This window comes from Mandrillus leucophaeus, unplaced genomic scaffold (genome assembly GCF_000951045.1).
Source record: "Mandrillus leucophaeus isolate KB7577 unplaced genomic scaffold, Mleu.le_1.0 Scaffold208, whole genome shotgun sequence".
Lineage (NCBI taxonomy): Eukaryota > Metazoa > Chordata > Mammalia > Primates > Cercopithecidae > Mandrillus > Mandrillus leucophaeus.
The window spans coordinates 2258054-2276205 of record NW_012102121.1 but is presented as its reverse complement, the minus strand read 5'-3'; the positions used below and the strand labels follow the sequence as shown (position 1 = coordinate 2276205).

Genomic DNA, 18152 nt, shown 5'->3' with positions numbered 1-18152 from the left:
GGCCCCCGCCCCCCGCGGCTGCTCCGCGCGCTCCCCCTGCCAAGCTGTCTCTCTTCTCTTCTCTTTCTCTCCCCCCAGCCCCCCTGCCTCTGCAGCCGGTGGGAGGGACTGGGACTTCCTGAGGTCCCAGGGATGGGGCCGGGGCCCATTGGCTGCAATCGGACCAGGCCTCTGAGAGGGGAGGGGGCTCTGGCTGTGTCCATCGGCCTGGGGGAGGGGACCACCGCCTGAGTGGAAGGGGGGCTATAGAGAGAGAGGCCCAGGGTGTGGGGGTGACATCTAGACAGAGGGGATGAGCTCTTGATATCTTTCTTTTCTCACATCCTGTGGGCCTCTTGCCTGGTTTGATTTGATCCCCAAAGCCTGGCTTCATTTGTCCACACCTCCTAGCTAACTTTAGTCCCCACTGCCTGGTTTCATTTGGCTCCCACCACCTACCTTCTTTGGGGCCCTGTCACCTGGTTTCCTTACACCCTGCTGCCTGGTTTCTTTTGTCCCCACTGCCCGCTTCCCTGAAGTCCCTATCACCTGGCTTTATGGCATTACCCCTGCCTGGTTTCTTTAGGTCCTGCCTGGCTTCCATGGAGTCAAGTCAGGCTCCTTTTAGGATGGAGGCATCAGGGCCCCAGCTACACCTGGAGTGGCAAGTGGCAAGGATGTCCGCAGCATTGCCGATCTTTCCTGGGCTGGGGCCTGGCCAGCACAGCCTGGATTCCATTCTGCCTGGACAGCGACTCCGCGTCTACTCCTCCAGTGATGGGGGCGGGGCTGCAGGGTCCAAGGACACCTTACGACTCTCCTCCTCAGTGGTTAGTTAGAGGAGCACCCGCTCGCTCTGCCTGCTGCCCTCCCCCATGCTGGGCATCTGTCCTACCTCTCTGTGGGCTGCCAGTGATGCCAGGGCTTTGGTGGGGGCTGGGGGGCTGGAGTGGAGGTTCCATCTCCTTCCCCTCTCCTGCCCCTTCTGCAGCCAGGCCAGACATCTGGGTGCCCGCTAGACAGTTATGGGCATATAGAGGTTTTGAAGAGGCCTTGGGATCACACAGCAGATAGCTAGGCTGAGAGCTGCTGCTGATCCTCATCGTGGCAAAGAGAGGGTCGTGAGGGGAGGCAGCAAGGGCCTGGGGAGTTGGCTGGTTTCTGTGCCTTTCTGGCTCTTGCCGATTCCAGTGCCAACATCTGTCTCCCCGAGGTACTTCCTTCACCTCTCCTATATGGAGAGGATCTCCCTTCATCCCCTAATGCTGTTGAAAGCAGGGTTTGGGGAAGAAGGAGCTGCCTGGGGAATAATCGTCTGTTTAGGGACCAACAAAGTATTTCCTTTCCTTTTCTTTCCTGCCCTAGGCCACCCTAGGCTTTCTCTCCCTCCCCTCAGGCACAACTAGGCAGCCTGAGGTCCTAGCACAGTGTGGCTGTTCAGGGTGTGTATGTGGGTGTTTCCCATTGCTAGTGTCGGGGCGTGAGGGGCCAAGGGCGACTGGGGGCCCTGAACTTCTGGAGGTGTACAATGGTGTCTGTGTGGAAGGTTGACTGTTTGGAGTGTGTGATGGTATCCATATGTGAGACCATGGCTGTGTGAGGGAGTCTGTGTGTGTGAGTGTGACTGTAATGTGTGTGTGCACGCACACCAGCATGTACGGGGCTGTGGGAGTGGGTATCCATGTGGGAGGCCCTGATGTGTGGCCACAATGGTAGGCTCTGAATGCCAGTGTCTGCAAAAGGCTGCCTGGGTGTGTCCGTGAAGCTCTGGTCCTGTGTGTCTGAGGAGGCAGGGGCTTTGAGAGCTCTGCCGGGTGTAATGAGAACCCAAGTGTGTGCTCTATCTTAGGATGAAGTGAGCACTGGGCGCTGTGTGGCCTGAGTGGCTGGTGTGTGTGTGAGCATGTGTGTGCGCGTACTCACGCCTGTGTTTACCCATCAGGAACAGATTGCTCTGGCTTCCTCACTGTGAGGAGGGGAGGAAAGGGGAGGAAGGATGGCTTGGTCTTGCCCAGCAGACCAGAAGGCTCCTCAGAAGTAGCGTGCATGGTGCACGTGCACGTTAGGGGGCAGAGAGAACAGAACACAGAAGACATTCGAAGCTTCTTTTCCCCCCACCCAACTCTGGCTCTGTCAGAATGACTAGCTTCGGGGTTTTTTTGTTACAAGCCAATGCATCACATGCACTGCTGCCCCCACCCCCCAGTGTGTGTGTGTGTGTGAGCTTGCATGCCTGGACCTCTGTGTATGGATTCAAGGGTGTGTCTGTACTATAGCAGTGATGGGTCCAGGGGTGAGTGTGGTAGGAGATGCTGAGGCAAATAGGTCTTTGTCCCAGTCTCCAACTCTGGAAAGCCATTCTATCCATCCTTGTCTCCATGGGGGGCCCTGCCTTGCAGCCTCCTTCCTGTCCCTGGCATCCACTTCGGGCCTTTCCCTACCCCATCCCCCCTGCTAAGGGAAGTCTTAGTCAACCCTATTGCTCTGCCCATCCCCTGCCTTTCATGGAGTTCTTCCAGCTGTCTAACATGCTGCAGCATTCTGTCCCTCCAAGAAGAGCAGCACTCCGCTCCCCACAGACTTAACCTGACTGGAGTGTGTGCCTTTCCTGGGTGGAGGGGGTCTCCTGATTCTTGTGGAATCCAGAAGAGACTGGACTGGGGTTGGGGGCTGGGGGATTTGGCACCAGTGCCTCAGGTTCTGTGAAGCTCTCCAGAGCCTATGTATCCAAAGGGAGGATATGAACTTATCTGCCCCTTCCTCTTCTCCATTCAAGAGGAAGGGGGCTGGACCAGATGACTTCTGAGGGTAAAAGCCCAGGCCTTCTGCATCTAAAGGGCTACTTAAGCACAGGCCTGCATGTATGTGCATATACAAGCCCATGCCCAGGTCACCAGGCAGCACGCAGGGCTCCAAGTGGGCCTTCACATGTGGGCACAGGCTGGTGACAGATTCCCATCTCCCCAGGATGCCTCCCCATCTGCCGAGCCAGGCCCATCATGGGAGGGCCCCAGGCTCCCCCAACAACACGCCCGCACACACGTGTAGCAGGGCACGCACATGCTGATCTCAGGGTCCCTACGGTGCAAAAGGCTGGGAGTGGGGGTTTTGAGCACTCAGAGTCCAGGCCGCTGCCAAAATCCATCGGAATCTTGTCCCCCCCAGGCCTCCATCTCCGGCTGTGGAGGTCACAACAGCAGGTGCGGATACCCACCCCCCCAACTCACTCAATTGGGCCGCCTCCTTTTCCACAGCCTCAGCCAGCGTTGAGAGCTGGGGGACCGCTCCCCCTGCCTCCCTTCTGGCCCCCTCCTACTGGTGCTTGGCTTATCCTGCCCCCTTCTAAGGAGGAGGACGGGGCCTAAGCTTGGATAGGGTCCTTTCCCCTGAGGACTGAGGCTTGCCCCTGGTGTGGGTGGGGACATGGTAGCCCAGGAGGAGGTAAATCTTGAATCCTGAACCCAGGCACAGCTTGGAGCCCTATGCCACTTGGGGTGGGGTCTCTGAGAGAGCTGAGAGGAGAGGCAGGTCTGGATTCAGAGAGGAGGGAAAAGAGAAGGGGCTAGAGACCAGAGATTCAGAGACAGGAGGGAGAAACACCATAGGGAGTGGGAGCCTGCCCGCCCATGGCCAGCTAGCCCCAGCCCACAAGCTGGCCCCTGACCTAGGCCCGCCCCTCCCTGGCTGGGGGCTTGCTGGGCCAGCTGCCAAGGGCCAGGCCTCCCTCCTCGGCCTGGTCCCCCCACCCCCCAAGCCTCTGCACCGCTCAGGCCTCTGCCCCCGCCCCCACCGCCCACGCTGTCCAGGCTGCCTAGGCCTGGTGGGATCTGGGGGCCTCCCAGCCTCAGCCCCTCCTCCCCATCCTGGAGCTTCCCGCCTGCCCTGACTGTCTCTTCCAGGCTCTCCCTCAGCCAGTACTGTTCCTCCCTGCCCACCATGTCCTTGTCCCTGTCTTTGCCCCTGCTCTGTCTCTCATTTCCTTCTCCAAGTCTATGTATCTCTCTTTCTCCGCTCCAACGTAATTCCTCTGCAGGTCTGAGGCTTCTAGAGTACCCAGGCGTTTGAATCAGTGAGTCCATGCTGTGTCCTGTGTTCTTGCCTCATTCCTGAGATAGGTCCTCTAGGCTGCTGTGGGGAGAGGTGAAGGAGATGAGGCCCCAGGATAAAAGGTGCCTTTTCCCCTCACTATGGGATTCTGGAGTCTGGGCTATGGGAGTCAGGGGACTGGAAGCTGTGGGGAGTCCCCTCCGCTCTTTGCTGGGCCAGATGCCCTTATCAGATGGATGTTCTGAACCCACCCTGATCCCTGGCAATGGAGGGAGTCCATCTGGTGACCTTCTCTGGATTTCAATTCCCTGCCTCAGAGATGGAACAATAACCTTGCTTTGAGGTCACTTGTTTTGAGGCCTCCCTGATCGTTCGTTGTCCAGGCAAGACTGAGCCTACCTGACCCTCAGCATGCCCACAGCAACCCAAACCCTGAAGTTCATAACACACTATTACAGATCAACACGCACACACGATTATAGCTGAAACACAGTTAGTGGTGCTCATTATCCCCCACCCTGACCTGATGGTGGCAGGACTTCCCCAGGGTTGGCCTTCTACAATCTAAACTGCTGTCTGTGATTCTGCAGGGATAAATAGAGGCTTTCCAAAACTCACCTCCTTTCCCCAGGTTCTACCCTGAGCTAGGCATGGGGTGAGGGGAGGGGCACAGGGCAACTGGAACATTGCTGGGACTGGCAAGACGGTTCTCGGGTCTTGGGTCCTAAGCCAGATTCTTAAACTGGGTAATAGAGGTTCCTGACCTGGAGCCTGTCATAGTGTCTGTCAGTGTTACTGATGGCGGCTGTCAGACTCCAGGGGTGCCAGTATTACTGTGGACTAGTATCATTCTGTGAGACTGTTACTGAGTCCATCAACATCGCTGTGTCACTGTGTTGATGTCACCGTCAGTGTTACTCTATGTGACGGAGTCTCATTGCATCTTTGATTCTGAGGCTACTGTCACTGTGACTGTGTCATTGTCAACTGGTATCATTGCCCTGTTTGTTGGTGTCAATGTATGTGACTGTCACTCACTGCATTATTGTCATTGTGGTGACTGTCAACATCCCTGTGTGTCATTGTCAATGGTACAACTGTGTCGTTTTCAATGGGCGTTGTTATCATTGTGTAATGGTGTCTTTATGCCACACAGCAGGACAATGGCAGTAAGTTGGGACCCCAGAATTTGACTCTTAATGTGTTACCTGTGTGGGAGTAATGATGACACTGGGGTTCTTTGCTGGGATAGGTGCAGGGACCCTTGTGCTGACAAGGGATTCAGGGGCTTCTGGGCCCTGGGCTCCTTTCTTGCTTACGGGGTACCCCCTCTGTTCCCTCCTCATTCTGGGGCTGACCTCTTCAAGGGGCTGATAGGAAGCCTGGGCCAGTTTGCATAGCCCTTATCTAGGGCTCTATGGGATTCATCCTGCAGATCTATCCCAGAGCCATAGGGTGTGGACTTGGAAAATTCTCAGGAAAGATGCTCTTTACCCTGGGATGGGTGGCCTGGAATGAGCCAAGGCAGGATAGAGGTGTGTCCTGGATGCCTCTGGCCTCAACCTCCGACCTGGGCAGTGGGCCCAGTTGGGAGTCTGAGGAAAGGGGGAAGTGACACTGGCCTGGGGCTTTCTGGATCTGCAGGGCAGGGGCATGGATGGGGTTTCACCCTTGTCCCCTAGGGGCTGGGGTCCTGGATCCCCAGAAAGAATCCTTCCAGCCTCCAGGAGGGCCCTGCTCTTGCCTCACATAACATTGACCACCATCCCATCCTCCTTTGTGCTAGAGGAGCTGGGCAGGCCACGGAGATGCTCTAGGGTGGGCAGAGACCCCTCCCAGGGGTCTCCTCCCTTCTCTCTGGATCTGTCCCTCTGCCCTTGAGTCTCTGCCCATCTCCTATGTGCCCCATCTTTCCCCCTGCGTCTCTCCTATCTCAGCCTCTCCTTGTCCCTCTGGGTCTCCACTCAGAGCTCCTTCTCTCTCCCTGCCTCTTGTTTCCCCTCCCTGAGTCTCTCCCTTTTCTGGGTGCCCCCAACCCTGCAGTGTCTGTCTTGGCACCCCACCCCCACTCTGCAGCACTCACTCTCAGCAGCGCCCGTCTCCCGTGGCTGCAGCCCTGTTGGCCCAGGGCCCGGCCCTTACAGTAACTCATCGGGCTGATGGAGGCGACTTTGATGAAGAAGCCACCCCTCCCCCTGTGGGGGCCTGAGTGTGTGTGTGTGAGTGTGTGTGCGTGTGCACACATGCACGTGGGAGTGTGTGCTTGTGTGGACCAGGAGGGAGCTGGGAGTAGAGGCCATCCGTTCCTCCTCTCCCTGAACACTCCCATCCTTGGATCTAACCTCAGCCGCTCTGCCTGCTCTTCTGCCTGCCCATGCCCTGGTTCCTGCTCCCATGTGGTGGGCAGTGGGCCTGGGACCAAGGCAGAGGATCTTCCTGGCTGTGAGGAGAAAGACATGGACAGATGGCAGAGGCAGTGGGGGAAGGTCTGAGGGCGACTGGCCAGGGCTGAGGTCAGGGAACCAGGTAGGCCTCTGGCTGCTGGTCTCTTTTTCTCTCTCTCACACCACCTCTGAATTCAGGCAGTCCTGGGTTCTTTTCCTGGCTCCACCGCTTGCTGACTGTAACTTTGGCCATTGTCTTAACCTCCTAGGCCTGAGGAGTAGCTGAGGAGTGCGGAGGGGCTGAGGGTCAGAAGGAGCCAGGCCAGATGGTAGCTAAGGCTCCAGGAGTCACTGATGTGCAGAGAGTAGCTGGGGCCACTTGGGACACAGAAAGATTTGCTGTGCCAGGGAGGGGCAGTCAGGGCACCTGTGGCTGTGACAGGGAGGAAAGGAAAAGCAGGCTCAGAGGAGGGGACTTCCCTGGAGAAGGTCAAGGGTAGCAAAAGGCAGGCAGGAGCCCTCTCCCACAGGAAGCCCCAGGAAGTCTGTTGCTCTCCAACCTCTCCACAGCTGCTTCAGGCTGATACCCACATTTGTCTCTGCTATGCTATGTCTACACCGTCTGGAGCTGAGTCTCTGGCACTTTCTTGGGGTGTATCTGGCACTGCGTCTCTGTCAGTTTCTCTGGCTGTGTGTCTGGCTGTTTCTCTGGCCGTCTTTCTAACGGTGTCTCTGGCAGTGTGTCTGACTGTGTGTCTGACAGTGTCTCTGGCAGTGTTTGGAGTGGTGTGGATACTTCCTGACTGAGCATCTGGCTGTGGCTCTGGCTCTTTTCTTGAGCTGTTTTTCTGGGTGTATGCCTGTTTGTGTCTATCAGTTTCTCTGGTATTTCTCTGCTTGTGTGTCAGACGGTTTCTCTGGCACTGTTTCTGACAGTGTCTTAGCTCTCTGGCTTTGTCGCCGACAGCTTCACTGCCTGTGCTCCTTGCCTGTCCTTCGGCACTGTGTTTGCCTGGGTCTAGCTGAGTCCTTTCCAGTGTTTCTGGCGGGTCCTTTGATTGAGTCATTGTTCTCTGTCCACCTCTTTGGCTGGCTATCTGGTTTCATCTACCTGTCTCTTTGGCTTTGTCTGATGGTCCTTCTAACAGTCTCTGGTGTATCTTCCACTATGTGTGGAGCTGTTTCTTTGGGGTCCTGTCTGGTGGTTTGGGGCAGTGTGCCTGGCCAGCATCTTTGCTGTGTGGCTGGCTGGAATCAGAGGGTGGCCCTGGTTGAGTGTCTGGTAGCATCCCTCAGTGTTTCTCTGGATCTTTGCTTCTGTGTGGTTGATAGTTCTCTCTTTTCAGACTGAAGGTGGTGGGGGGGGGGGCGGTTGTTACATTTGTGGCCCATTCTGCGGGAAATAATTATTTCCCTGCCATCAAGTGTAGATGTGTGCTGGGGGAGGGGAAGAGAATAGTTGGACTCATCTCAGGAAGCAGGACATCAGGTTGGGGGACACTAGATCCATCTGGCTTCTGGGGCCATGTCCTGAGTGCATCCTGTGTACTTGCATGGGTGCATGTGGACACTGATGCTCACCTACTGGGCTGGGGTTCCCAGGCTCCTAGGGGCACATGGCTGGGGTCAAGGGTGGGCCAGGGTCCCTGACAAGGACTTACATATTAAAATCCTTCATTTTCTCTTGAGCATTGGTGTACAATTACGGAAAAGTCACATCTGACCTGGGTCATGTCCCGCTACCCTGACTCGACTGCTCTGAGCTTCCCAGGGCCCAGTGGCAAGGCTCGCCGCAGGGGTGTTGGGGACAGATGATGGATCTGAGCGGCTCTGGAGCATCCAGGTTTCAGGCTATCTCCCCAGGAGCACAACAGGGGGCTTCCATTCAAAGCAATCTGGAGAAGTATAGACCTCCAATTAAATTAAAACATTACCCTTTCAGTTTACGATGTTTATAGCAAATTAGCTAACCTCACCAGTAAAGTTTTTTTTTTTTTTTTTAGAAAAATGGCCCTGGCATTACCAATATTCTATAACTCATTTGCGGTTGACAACGCTGTGTAGCCAGCAGTCTTATCGAACAGCAAACCACCATAGGTTGCCTTCTACCATCTTAGCAAACCTTTGCCTACAGATGCCAATAATGTTGCTTTCTATTGCCTGAAAAAAGATCTTGAGCCCCATTAAGAAGGGCATTTTGGGGTCAAGATGCCCTTGCCCTAGGGCTGGGATTTCCCAGTCTTGCCTAAGAACAGGAGGGGCTCCCCAGGACAGTCCTGCCTGGGCTGATGCTGTCTCCTCCCCCACCCTGGTTTCTCCCAACAGATGGCTGCTCCTGTCCCGTGGGCCTGCTGTGCTGTGCTTGCTGCTGCCGCTGCAGTTGTCTACACCCAGAGACACAGTCCACAGGGTGAGTGCTCACGGGAGCCGCCTGCTGACCCCCATCTCAGAGCTGGACATGAACCCTCACTGGCATAGCTGTATCCTGACAGCACTCAAGAGTCACACACTGGCATTGTCACACATGACCACCCAGAGGGACATGGAGTCATGTGACACTGATATGCACAGTCCTCCACAGTCACACCTGGGTGGTCGAATGCTGACAGTGTCTCTGGCTTGAGGTGATCTGTCTTCTTACTAGGGTGGCATAGGGTACAGGCAGGTGGGATGGGAATTGGTGGGGGAGGCTGGGGCAGGACTTGTGTATTGTATCTGGGTGAAAGGGGATCTCTCAGAGATTTGTGGGGGTGCAGTTGGAGGCACTGATTGGAGACAGTGGGCAAGACTGCAGGTCACCTTCTACCCTCAGCTTCATCCCAGAGGGAGGATAGGGACAGAGAAGGTGGACTGACTGAGAACAAGATGAGGGGACAGGGTAACATGCAGGAGAGAGCTAGTGCACTAAGGAAGGGACAGGTTAGTCAGCTGGGATGGCCACATGGGGGAGAGCTCAGGGCTCAGACATTGGCAGCCTCCCTGCCCTCCCTCTACCTATTTCTCCAGTGAGGGGCAAGGCCTGCCCACAGCCCACAGGACAAGGAACCGTGTCCCTGCGGGGAGAAACAGGGGCCCTCTTAACTTGACCTCCTGCCCCTCTACTGCACTTGAGGCAGCACCTCAAACAGCAACATCAGCTGAGGGTCTGAACTCAAAACTCACCTCGAACAAGGCTCCCTAAGCTCCCTGCCTGGGTGATTCCCACCTCATACTCTGTGTCAGTCGGGTTGGGTAAAAGCAGAGAGGGTGAAGGCCTCTCCAGGAACTAGGCATGGAGCAGACCCTGGTGGCTGGGCTCTGCCACCCTCAAGGCTGTGAGTAGTGAGTCGAGGCTTCTATGGCCTCTTCTTTATGAGATCAACAGTGAGACCCAGAGAGATCCTGGCCAGCCCCAGGGGCATTGACTGGGCGTCTCTAGGGCCTGCCAGTGGTCTCTACATTGTGCCCCCATGGTCCTGGACATAAGGCCACCTGTCTGAGAGTGTGAGATTGTGTTCTTGTGAGGGTGAGAGCGTGTCCCTGTTTGAGTGCATTTCTCTGTGTGGCTGTATTCTTGTGGGCTGTTCCTCACGTGTGACACTGTCTGTCTGTGTCACATTGCCTGTCTGCATGCCCTTTGTGGGCTGTATCCTTGCGTTTGAGACTGTACTCCACATGTAATTGTATCTCTCTATCTCTCTTCGTGTGTTTGTATTAAACTGTCTCCTTGTGTCCCCGGGTGATGGTGCCCTTCTTGTATGTGTACGTGTGATCTCGTATCAGGTGTCACCATCCCTGAAGTGAGACAGTGTCCCTGTGTGACTGTGAACTTGTGACTGTGGCCTTGTGGATGACTGTCCTGCATGTCCTTCTTCTTTAGGAGTGACTGCTCTTGTTCCTGTGTATGTGGCAAAATGAAGTTGCTTTAGGATGCCTGGGGGGACTGTTTCTGGCATGTGGTCCCCCTGTGAGGCTGTGTGTGCAGGTGTGAGGGAGCCGTCAGCTCTGTCCCTCTGTGTTCTCCATGTCCATGACCTCATCCTGTCTCTGTCTCTCATCCTGGCTTCTAACAACCTTTTCACAGCTGATTCCTTTGGAGCATTTGTCACCGCGTCAGGGCCAAGAACCCCATCCTCCCCCTGCTGCTTGATTTAATTTCTGAAATGGACAGCACATCAGTAGGGGCACCCACGGGGCGGGAGCAGAGCTGTCCAGAGACAAAAGATTAAATCACTGCCATCTTTGGAGCAGTTGCATGGCTGTGTGTATTGCCATTGTTGTGTTATTGTAGCGGTTGTGACACTGTGTGCTTGTTATGTCCTTTTGCCCCTCCACCTCTCCATTGTGGCCTATCGTTGTCTTCTGCCATTGTGTTGTCATTTTTTCATCCTGCCCTGCCCTTACATCATCAGTTTGTCATTACTGTCAGGTTGTGTTTCTACTTTTTTTGTGGAGCAGACGAGGTATGGTGGGGAGGTGTTATCCCATAGCCATTGTATAATGTGATGTTGGGTCGCTGTGTCCTTGTGTGGTGACTGTACCTGCTCCCCAGGATTAAGGGCCACACTGGGTCCATGTTAGCATTGAACTGCCTGGTCAGTGTTGATGTGTTGCTGCTGGGACCATGATGGCCACACCCCCTCCCCAAAGGTCAGTTTTCAGCCTCCTCCTCAGGCAGCTGGATGCAAAGTCTCTGCTAGGGGGTGCAGAGAGAGGGGCTTGGCATGTTTCCTGGAAGCTCCAGGTTTTTGGAAGGGAGGCTGGAGGGGGGCTCAGTGACTGGAGCTGGTGGACTGTTGGGGGGGCTCGGTGGCCGGAGTCTTGGACACTGGGCCTCTGGTCAGGGGGAGGCCCCTGTTTAGTGTCTGGTCCAGCCTCACAGCTGTGGCCTCCAAGGCCCCTAACCACCGCCCTTCCGCCCGTTCATCCTCTGTTCGGCTGGTCCCAGGCTCCACAGACGAGTGGTCAGGGCTGGCTGGGTTTTCTGCTTCCTTCTCCTCTGACAGGGACAGAGAGGCTCAGAGAGGGGCAGGATAGAGACAGGCAGCAAGGGAGAGAGACCCAGAGTCACAGAGAGACCCTGGCACAGCGAGGACAACAGAGGCAGCAAACCAGGACAGACGTTCCAGCGCAGAGAAAAGCAGTGCTGAGGAGGGGGCTGCAATGGGGGGAGGGGGTGGCCAGTGGGTCCAAGGGGGATCCCTACACCCCTGCAGTCTTGGTGGTGTTAACAAGTCTAATTAAGAGGCCACTGGCCCAACTTAATTGGCTCGTTAACAGGAATTGCCTCTGAAAATTCCCCAGCTCAGCAGGGTGACTCTCTGGAGGGGAGATGTAAGCGAGTGTTAACGAGGGATCCTGCAGCCCCCACCAAACTGCTACCCTCTCCCCCTTCCCTTCTCCTCTCCCACCTTCACTCCACAGATCTGGCCAAGACCTGGAAAATGTCTGTCCCTCAGGCTCAGGGGGTAGAATGAGAAGGGGGTGTCTTGAGATTCCCATCTCCCTGTCTCTATGTGCCTGCATCTTAAATCTGCCTCTCTGCCCTGCTCGCTTCCCTCACTTCGCACTGCCTGTCGACAGGTGCTCGCCTCCACCCTTCCATTTCCAGTCTCCTGGGCTCCGTTCATCACGCCTGGGTTGCTGAAGCCAGGGCTGGGGTTTGATTTTGGCTCTGACAGGCGGCTCCTGGGGGCAGGAGATGAATGGTCAGAGTGCTCGCTTCATCCCAGCAGCACCGCACCCCTCAAGACCCCAACCTGCCCTAAGTAGTTCCTGCCTTGTGAACTTGACATCTGCTAGGAGTTCCCTAGGGTTCCCTGCTGCCCATTCTCCCTTCTCCTGCTGCCACCTGAGCCCTGGATGGCTGAGGGGCAGGTTGTTGTGGGATGGCAGGCTGGGCAGACGGAGGAAAAGGAGAGAGACAGGAAGAGAGATGGGGGAGGTGGGGATAGAGACAGGACAGAAAGAGACAAAGATGGGGTGGGGAAGAGAAATAGATAGGGAGACAGAAAAAGGAGTCCAGGAGTGGGGCCCCTCAGTGCCAGCTTGCCTGGGTAATGGACGTCAGTGACTGGGCTGAGCCTGTGGGTGGCAAGAGATCAGGGTCATGGGGGTCAGGAAACTTTAAAAAACCCAGGCACTGGAGAGGAACTGGGTTTTCTCTGAGAACTGACCCCTCTCAGCATTATGCAAACTCTGTCACATGCAAACACACACACACAGAAGATTGCCCAGTCATACACCTAGCCCCTGTACATGCACACGCATACATTTGGAGACACTCATATACCCACACACTTGCACACTTGAACACTCTCCATCTCCCCAAGACACTCACACAGTCAGACACTGAGCCTCTCGTCCTCAGTCATACATCCTCACAGGCTCTTGTCTGAGCACATTCACCTGGGAGTGCTGGGCAGGGCTGTGACCTGTGACTTTTGGCCTCTGTCCCCGCCCCCCACAGAGGCACCCCATGTGCAGTACGAGCGCCTGGGCTCCGACGTGACACTGCCATGTGGGACAGCAAACTGGGATGCAGCAGTGACGTGGCGGGTAAATGGGACAGACCTGGCCCCTGACCTGCTCAACGGCTCTCAGCTGGTGCTCCGTGGCCTAGAACTGGGCCACAGTGGCCTGTACGCCTGCTTCCACCGTGACTCCTGGCACCTGCGCCACCAAGTCCTGCTGCATGTGGGCTGTAAGTGTTGCCCCCACCCCTCATTCAGCCTCCCTCCTTCCTTGAGACCCAGACTCCTAGCCCAGATCAAGTCCCCTTCCTGTTAGGGGGAGACGGAGAGGGGAGAGCTGCAGCCTGACCCTTGCCCTCTGATTCTGTCCTGGCCCACTCTTCTGGCCTCTTAGTCCAGTCTTGCCCACTGAGTCCAGACCCCTAGACAGTTTGCCCATGATCCCACCCCCGTGGAGGTCTTAGGTATCCTAAAACCCTATTCCCTCTGACAACGTGGGCAGAGAGCTGGTAAGGCATGGCTTACCTGGGACATGAGTGGGGAGAGACCCTCAGGTCACGGATCTGAGCTGGAGGAGCCTCACTGTGTCTGCTCCCACAAGGGCTGGTCAGAGGGCCTCAGGGAGGGAATTGGGATATGTAGTTATACAGGTATAGGCAAGGCGCTCCAGGAGGCCCCAGGGAAGGAGGAAGGCATCCTGGAGTGGGAAACGAATGGAGACTTGGGAAGCGAATGGTGATTTAGAAGACACATTGAAACATCATTTCTGGCAGAGAGCTGGGTGTGACTGTAGGCCTTAGCAGCTGGGAGGGCACATAAAGGCCACTTGGGCTGGTGTCTATGTGAAGAGAGAGCTGAAGGAAGGGACAGGGGGGCAGATCATGATCCTGGAAGCTGGGCAGTGACAATTTCTGGGTCATGTTCCTAAAAGATCACTCTGAGTGGAGGGAGGCAGGTTGGATGGAGAAAAACCAAGGTATGAAAGAGGCTGTTACTGGATGCAGGAGAGAGGATGAGGACCTGGAACCAGGGCATGGAGCTGGGGAAGCTGAGAAGGGGCAGTTGGACCTCCAGGAATTGGTGATGGATTGGAGGTGGGAAGGACAGGAGAGTAGAGGGTGAGAGGAGTCAAGACAGCTGGAGGGATTCATGACTGCAACAGGAAGAAAACAGAAGGAAAAGATAATGTGTGCTGTTTGAACAGTGTCTTAGTTTGGGTTTCCCTAGAATCAGATCCCAAGATGAGAATTCTTATGCAAGTAGTTTATTTGGCAGGTGAGGGAAATACCATAAAGGAATGGGAAGGTAACACATAAAAAGGAAGTTAAGTTAGTCAATAAAGAGTAAATTATCCAGACATTGCCTCTTGGCGACTGACATTAACCACTGAAGGTGCAGATGCAGAACATGCACCTGAGTTGCCCTGCTTGAGGGTAAGGGAGCTGGGATGTGTTTTTACTAGCTCCTGCCCATCAGTGGTTGAGAGATTCACCTGGGGTGGGAGGGAGGCGCTTTGATTCCCCAGCACTTTTGACCTGATGTCCCAGCAGGCAAAGCAAAAGAAGGCTCTTAGGCGAATAACTGCAGAATTTGAGAGTGAGAAGTATTAATAGTATGGGCAAGGGATCTGCGGCTCCCTAGACATCTGCTGCAGACCTGTTCAGTGGTATCCTTGGAGGACAACCGGGAGTTGAGATGGCTGGTAACCAGTGGGTCTGAGCGTCTGGGATTTGGGGAGAGGCCTCTGCTGGAGATGGATATTTGTGGGGGGTTGTCAGCATTAAGGCTATGGGAGGGGGTGAGATGGCCAAGGGAGAGATCGTGGAGTGAAGAGAGAAGAGGACCCAGAACTGAGCCCTAAAGACCATCAGCATGTAAAGAGGTCGATGGAGGGAAATGAGCCACAAAAAGAAATAAGAAGGAGCCAGCAAGAAGGTAGAGGGAAGACCAGGTGAGTGTGATTTGGAAGAGGGATCTGGAGAAGTCAGAATGACAAGGCCATCACCATTGCTGAGGGTGAGGTGGGCAGGCATCCAGATCCCAGCTGCAGGTACCCACCAACAGAGTGAATACTCTGAACATAGTTCCATTTCTTCATTTCTTTTCTCCTGAGCCAATGATTCAAGCTCCTCTGGCCTCATTTTATTTGGGTATGGTTCACCCCACTGCCCAAAAATCATCTCCTAATTCCCTAGAAGCTACCTAAGAGATGTTTAAGGGATCTGGGAGCAGACACTTGCCTCGTTGTCAAAAGACTAGCATAGACCACCATGCAAAATGTTAGGCTGAAGGGTTGTTCAGGGTCTTCCACAAAAACACTGACCCACCTGTGGGGCTTAAAGAGGTGTGAAAATGTATTTTGGTGGGAATGTACCTTTCCCCATGGGAAGGCCTTTTTTTGGTTATTCTTTAATGTGTCTAAACTGAAGAGATGGCAGTCAAAACCCAACATTTTAGTTGCAAGCCACGGGTGGAGTGACCCCTGTTGGCCAGCTTGAGAAATGCAGGACCAGCCTAATAATTCTCCTTGGCCCACTATGGGGTCCATCAGAAGTGGAGCACTCAGTCTAGCCCCAGGCCCTTACAGAGGGAAAAGGGCCATTTACTGAGTGCTGTGGAAAAAGGATGAACCCAGCTTGGCACTGGTCACCCACATCCCTCTCTTCTCAGTTTGGGTCCCAGAAGTCCTCAGGATGGACAAGGCTAGCTGTGATGGCTGGGCCTTGGTGGCCCTGGACCCCTGTTGCTGATGATATGATCTTCTTTGAGAGGTCGTTGGAGGGGAATTAGGTCTTGAAGTAATGTCCGTAGTCTATACCCACAGGACATGCCCATGGCTGCCCTGTTGTAACCAGGGCCCAGACCTTTTATATAGAGTGCTCGCTGCCCTCCAGGCCCTGCTGCCACAGGAAGGCTGGCCATGAGTTGGCTGTAGCATTAGTTTCAGGTACTTATCTCTCATTGCATTATTTCCTTCTAAAGACCTGGTCAGAGGAACAGGGGATATTAATCATTATCGTCTCAGTCACTTTATATTAGTAACAAGAGACTGGCTTTGGCAACACTCAATATCAAATTATCCTTTCTGCCAGCTATCAGAGAACAGGACAGAGTTACCCCTGATTTGTGGGTCATTCAAACCAAAAATTATTTAATATTTATCCTAAACATGTGCAATTTTTATGTCTCTATTTACAAGGGAACTTGGTCTTAACAGTATTCTGTTGGAAGTCTCCTTAACCAGGCTAATCCCTGAACTGCTTTCTCCTGATCTGCCTTCTTGCTCTCAAGTGGATCCTCACGAGCAGAGCCCTAAGGACTCCTCTCCTCCCTAGGATGACGGAACGACCCCCCACATTAGGAAGCAGGATCACAGTGTTCCTTTTAGTAGCATCATTTTATTTACAAGACACTGCTGATTCTGTATCATTCTGATCTTAAACTAAAACAAACCAGAGATTAAAATGATTTTTAAATGGACAGTTCTTTGTCCAGTTTTTTAAAACTTTTATTTGATTGGTTAGGATGGAAGCTCTGGATCCCCTGGTTCAGCACTCCTTTCCCTGTAGCCCTGTTTGGCTGGAAAGGAAAGAGTGGGGAGAAGGCTATGGTCAAAGAAAATGTCTGGGGAGAAATCACAAGTGGGAGGTCGGCGGGGCATTTGGGAGTCCAGAAGTTGGAATGCCTCAAGGGATGCCACGAGATAAGGTTGAACCAGGCCTGAGCCTCGAATGCCAGGCAGGAGGCGGCATGCGGGTGGGGCGTGGGTAGGGCTGGAGTAGAAGGGTCACCCTGCCCCACCCTGCCTGATCGGGTCTGGCCTAGGGTGTGGGCAGCTTGCCCCTCCTCCTCTCTGGGCCGGCGGGCAGGCCTCATGCGTGCCGGGGGCTCCAGCCCAGGCGGGCTGGCGAGATGAGAGGAAAAACATGCGGTTTGGTGGGCTGGACATGGAAAAACAAGTCAATTAGGAGGAAAACAAACAAACCCTGGGCCAGCGGGGGCACATGCACGCATGCACACGCGCACACGGCCCCGCATGGGACCTAGCGACACCCTGCCACAGGCTGACACAGTCACTTGGGTATCTCAAGAGACCCCCAAGGGGCAACCCAGATGCCCTGTATGCCCAGAGCCTGATACTGTGACCTGTGTGCATAGGAGCGTTTGCTCACACACTCTAACATGCACTCACACGGTGTTCAGTTCATACGTGTGAACATGCTGGGAATTCCGGGCACCTTCCACACGCACAGTTTGCAAAATGCATTCAGCCTCACTTTGCTCCATCACATATGCGCTGCCTCATGTATGAGCTCTAGCTGTCTCTGTGTTCAGACACAGTGGCAGATTTGCAGGCACTCTTACAGAGTACCTTGGCCACACAGCCTTGCACATAGGGACGGTCTCAAAATTGAACAGCCTCACCCTGAGTCATGTGCAAACACAGTCATCCAGTCCCACACAGCCTCCCATCATACAGTTACACAACTGCCCAGAGTCTCACAGTCACACACACGGAGCCTCTCACAGTTACACACAGCCTTGCAATCACAGCTTCTTAAAAACAGCTTTTCCTCCAACTCACAACACACTCACAACAGGCATCCTGATCCCACACTGTCCTACAATCTCACAGCACCCCCACCTCCACCCACCCGGCCCCTCAGCTGGGCTCCAGCTGCAGCAAGTCACTCCTTTTCTTCCTTTTGTTTTTCTTTCCTCCTTTTCCCTCTGAGAAACCTGGTCCCTGTCAGGAAACCCAAGCCCTTCCCTGCTCAGGGCCCAGGGCCAGGCAGGAGTAGCCAGATGACAGACAAAGCCCCCAGTCGGCCCCCCAACCCCCACCCCACCGTGACCTTCCCAGTCAGGGAGAGGAACTGGCGTGAGGGGGAGGTTGGAAGGGGAGGCTGGTCTGAGGGGGGAGGACAGTTGGGGAGTGGAGGAACCTGGTCAGTGGGGAGGCTGGCCGGGGGTGGGGGCCTGTGAGTCCAGTGCTGTGGCCCGCTCTGCCCTCTGAGGAGTCCCGGGCAGCAGGGAGCTGACTCTGCAGGCTCCGATCCCCACCCCACCCCCAGCGCCCTTCCCCTTCCTGGGGGTAAGGGGGGCGGTGGCAGGAGCGGGGAGTGGAGGCTTCTCGGCCGACCTCGGAATGTCCTTTCCTCCTGGGGTGCCTGCCAACTCTGGCCTGGCCAACAGGCCCCCAGAAGGCACTTCCTGTGTCCTTGGCCGCCCCCCACCCCACCCCCAGGCAGAGTTCTGCACCCGTGGGCAGACAGGGAAGAGACACTAA

General features: G+C 55.0%; 1 protein-coding gene and 1 long non-coding RNA gene across 4 annotated transcripts in view; one reads left to right on the top strand and one right to left on the bottom strand.

The window, feature by feature from the left end:
* LOC105539672 overlaps positions 1-9715 on the bottom strand; it is a 14930-nt gene extending 5215 nt beyond the window's left edge. Inside the window, exons 1-3 of the long non-coding RNA XR_001006086.1 lie at positions 9573-9715; positions 8072-8305; positions 6369-6466 (exon numbers count right to left, since the gene is read on the bottom strand). This is a non-coding gene — a long non-coding RNA (uncharacterized LOC105539672). The remainder of the gene's footprint in view (positions 1-6368; positions 6467-8071; positions 8306-9572) is intronic.
* CNTFR (ciliary neurotrophic factor receptor) overlaps positions 1-18152 on the top strand; it is a 38454-nt gene that overhangs the window by 12335 nt on the left and 7967 nt on the right. For all 3 annotated transcript variants that reach the window (XM_011980059.1, XM_011980058.1, XM_011980057.1), the window contains 2 exons: positions 8736-8820; positions 12859-13092. In XM_011980059.1, coding sequence (XP_011835449.1) covers positions 8736-8820; positions 12859-13092 — 319 coding nt within the window. The remainder of the gene's footprint in view (positions 1-8735; positions 8821-12858; positions 13093-18152) is intronic.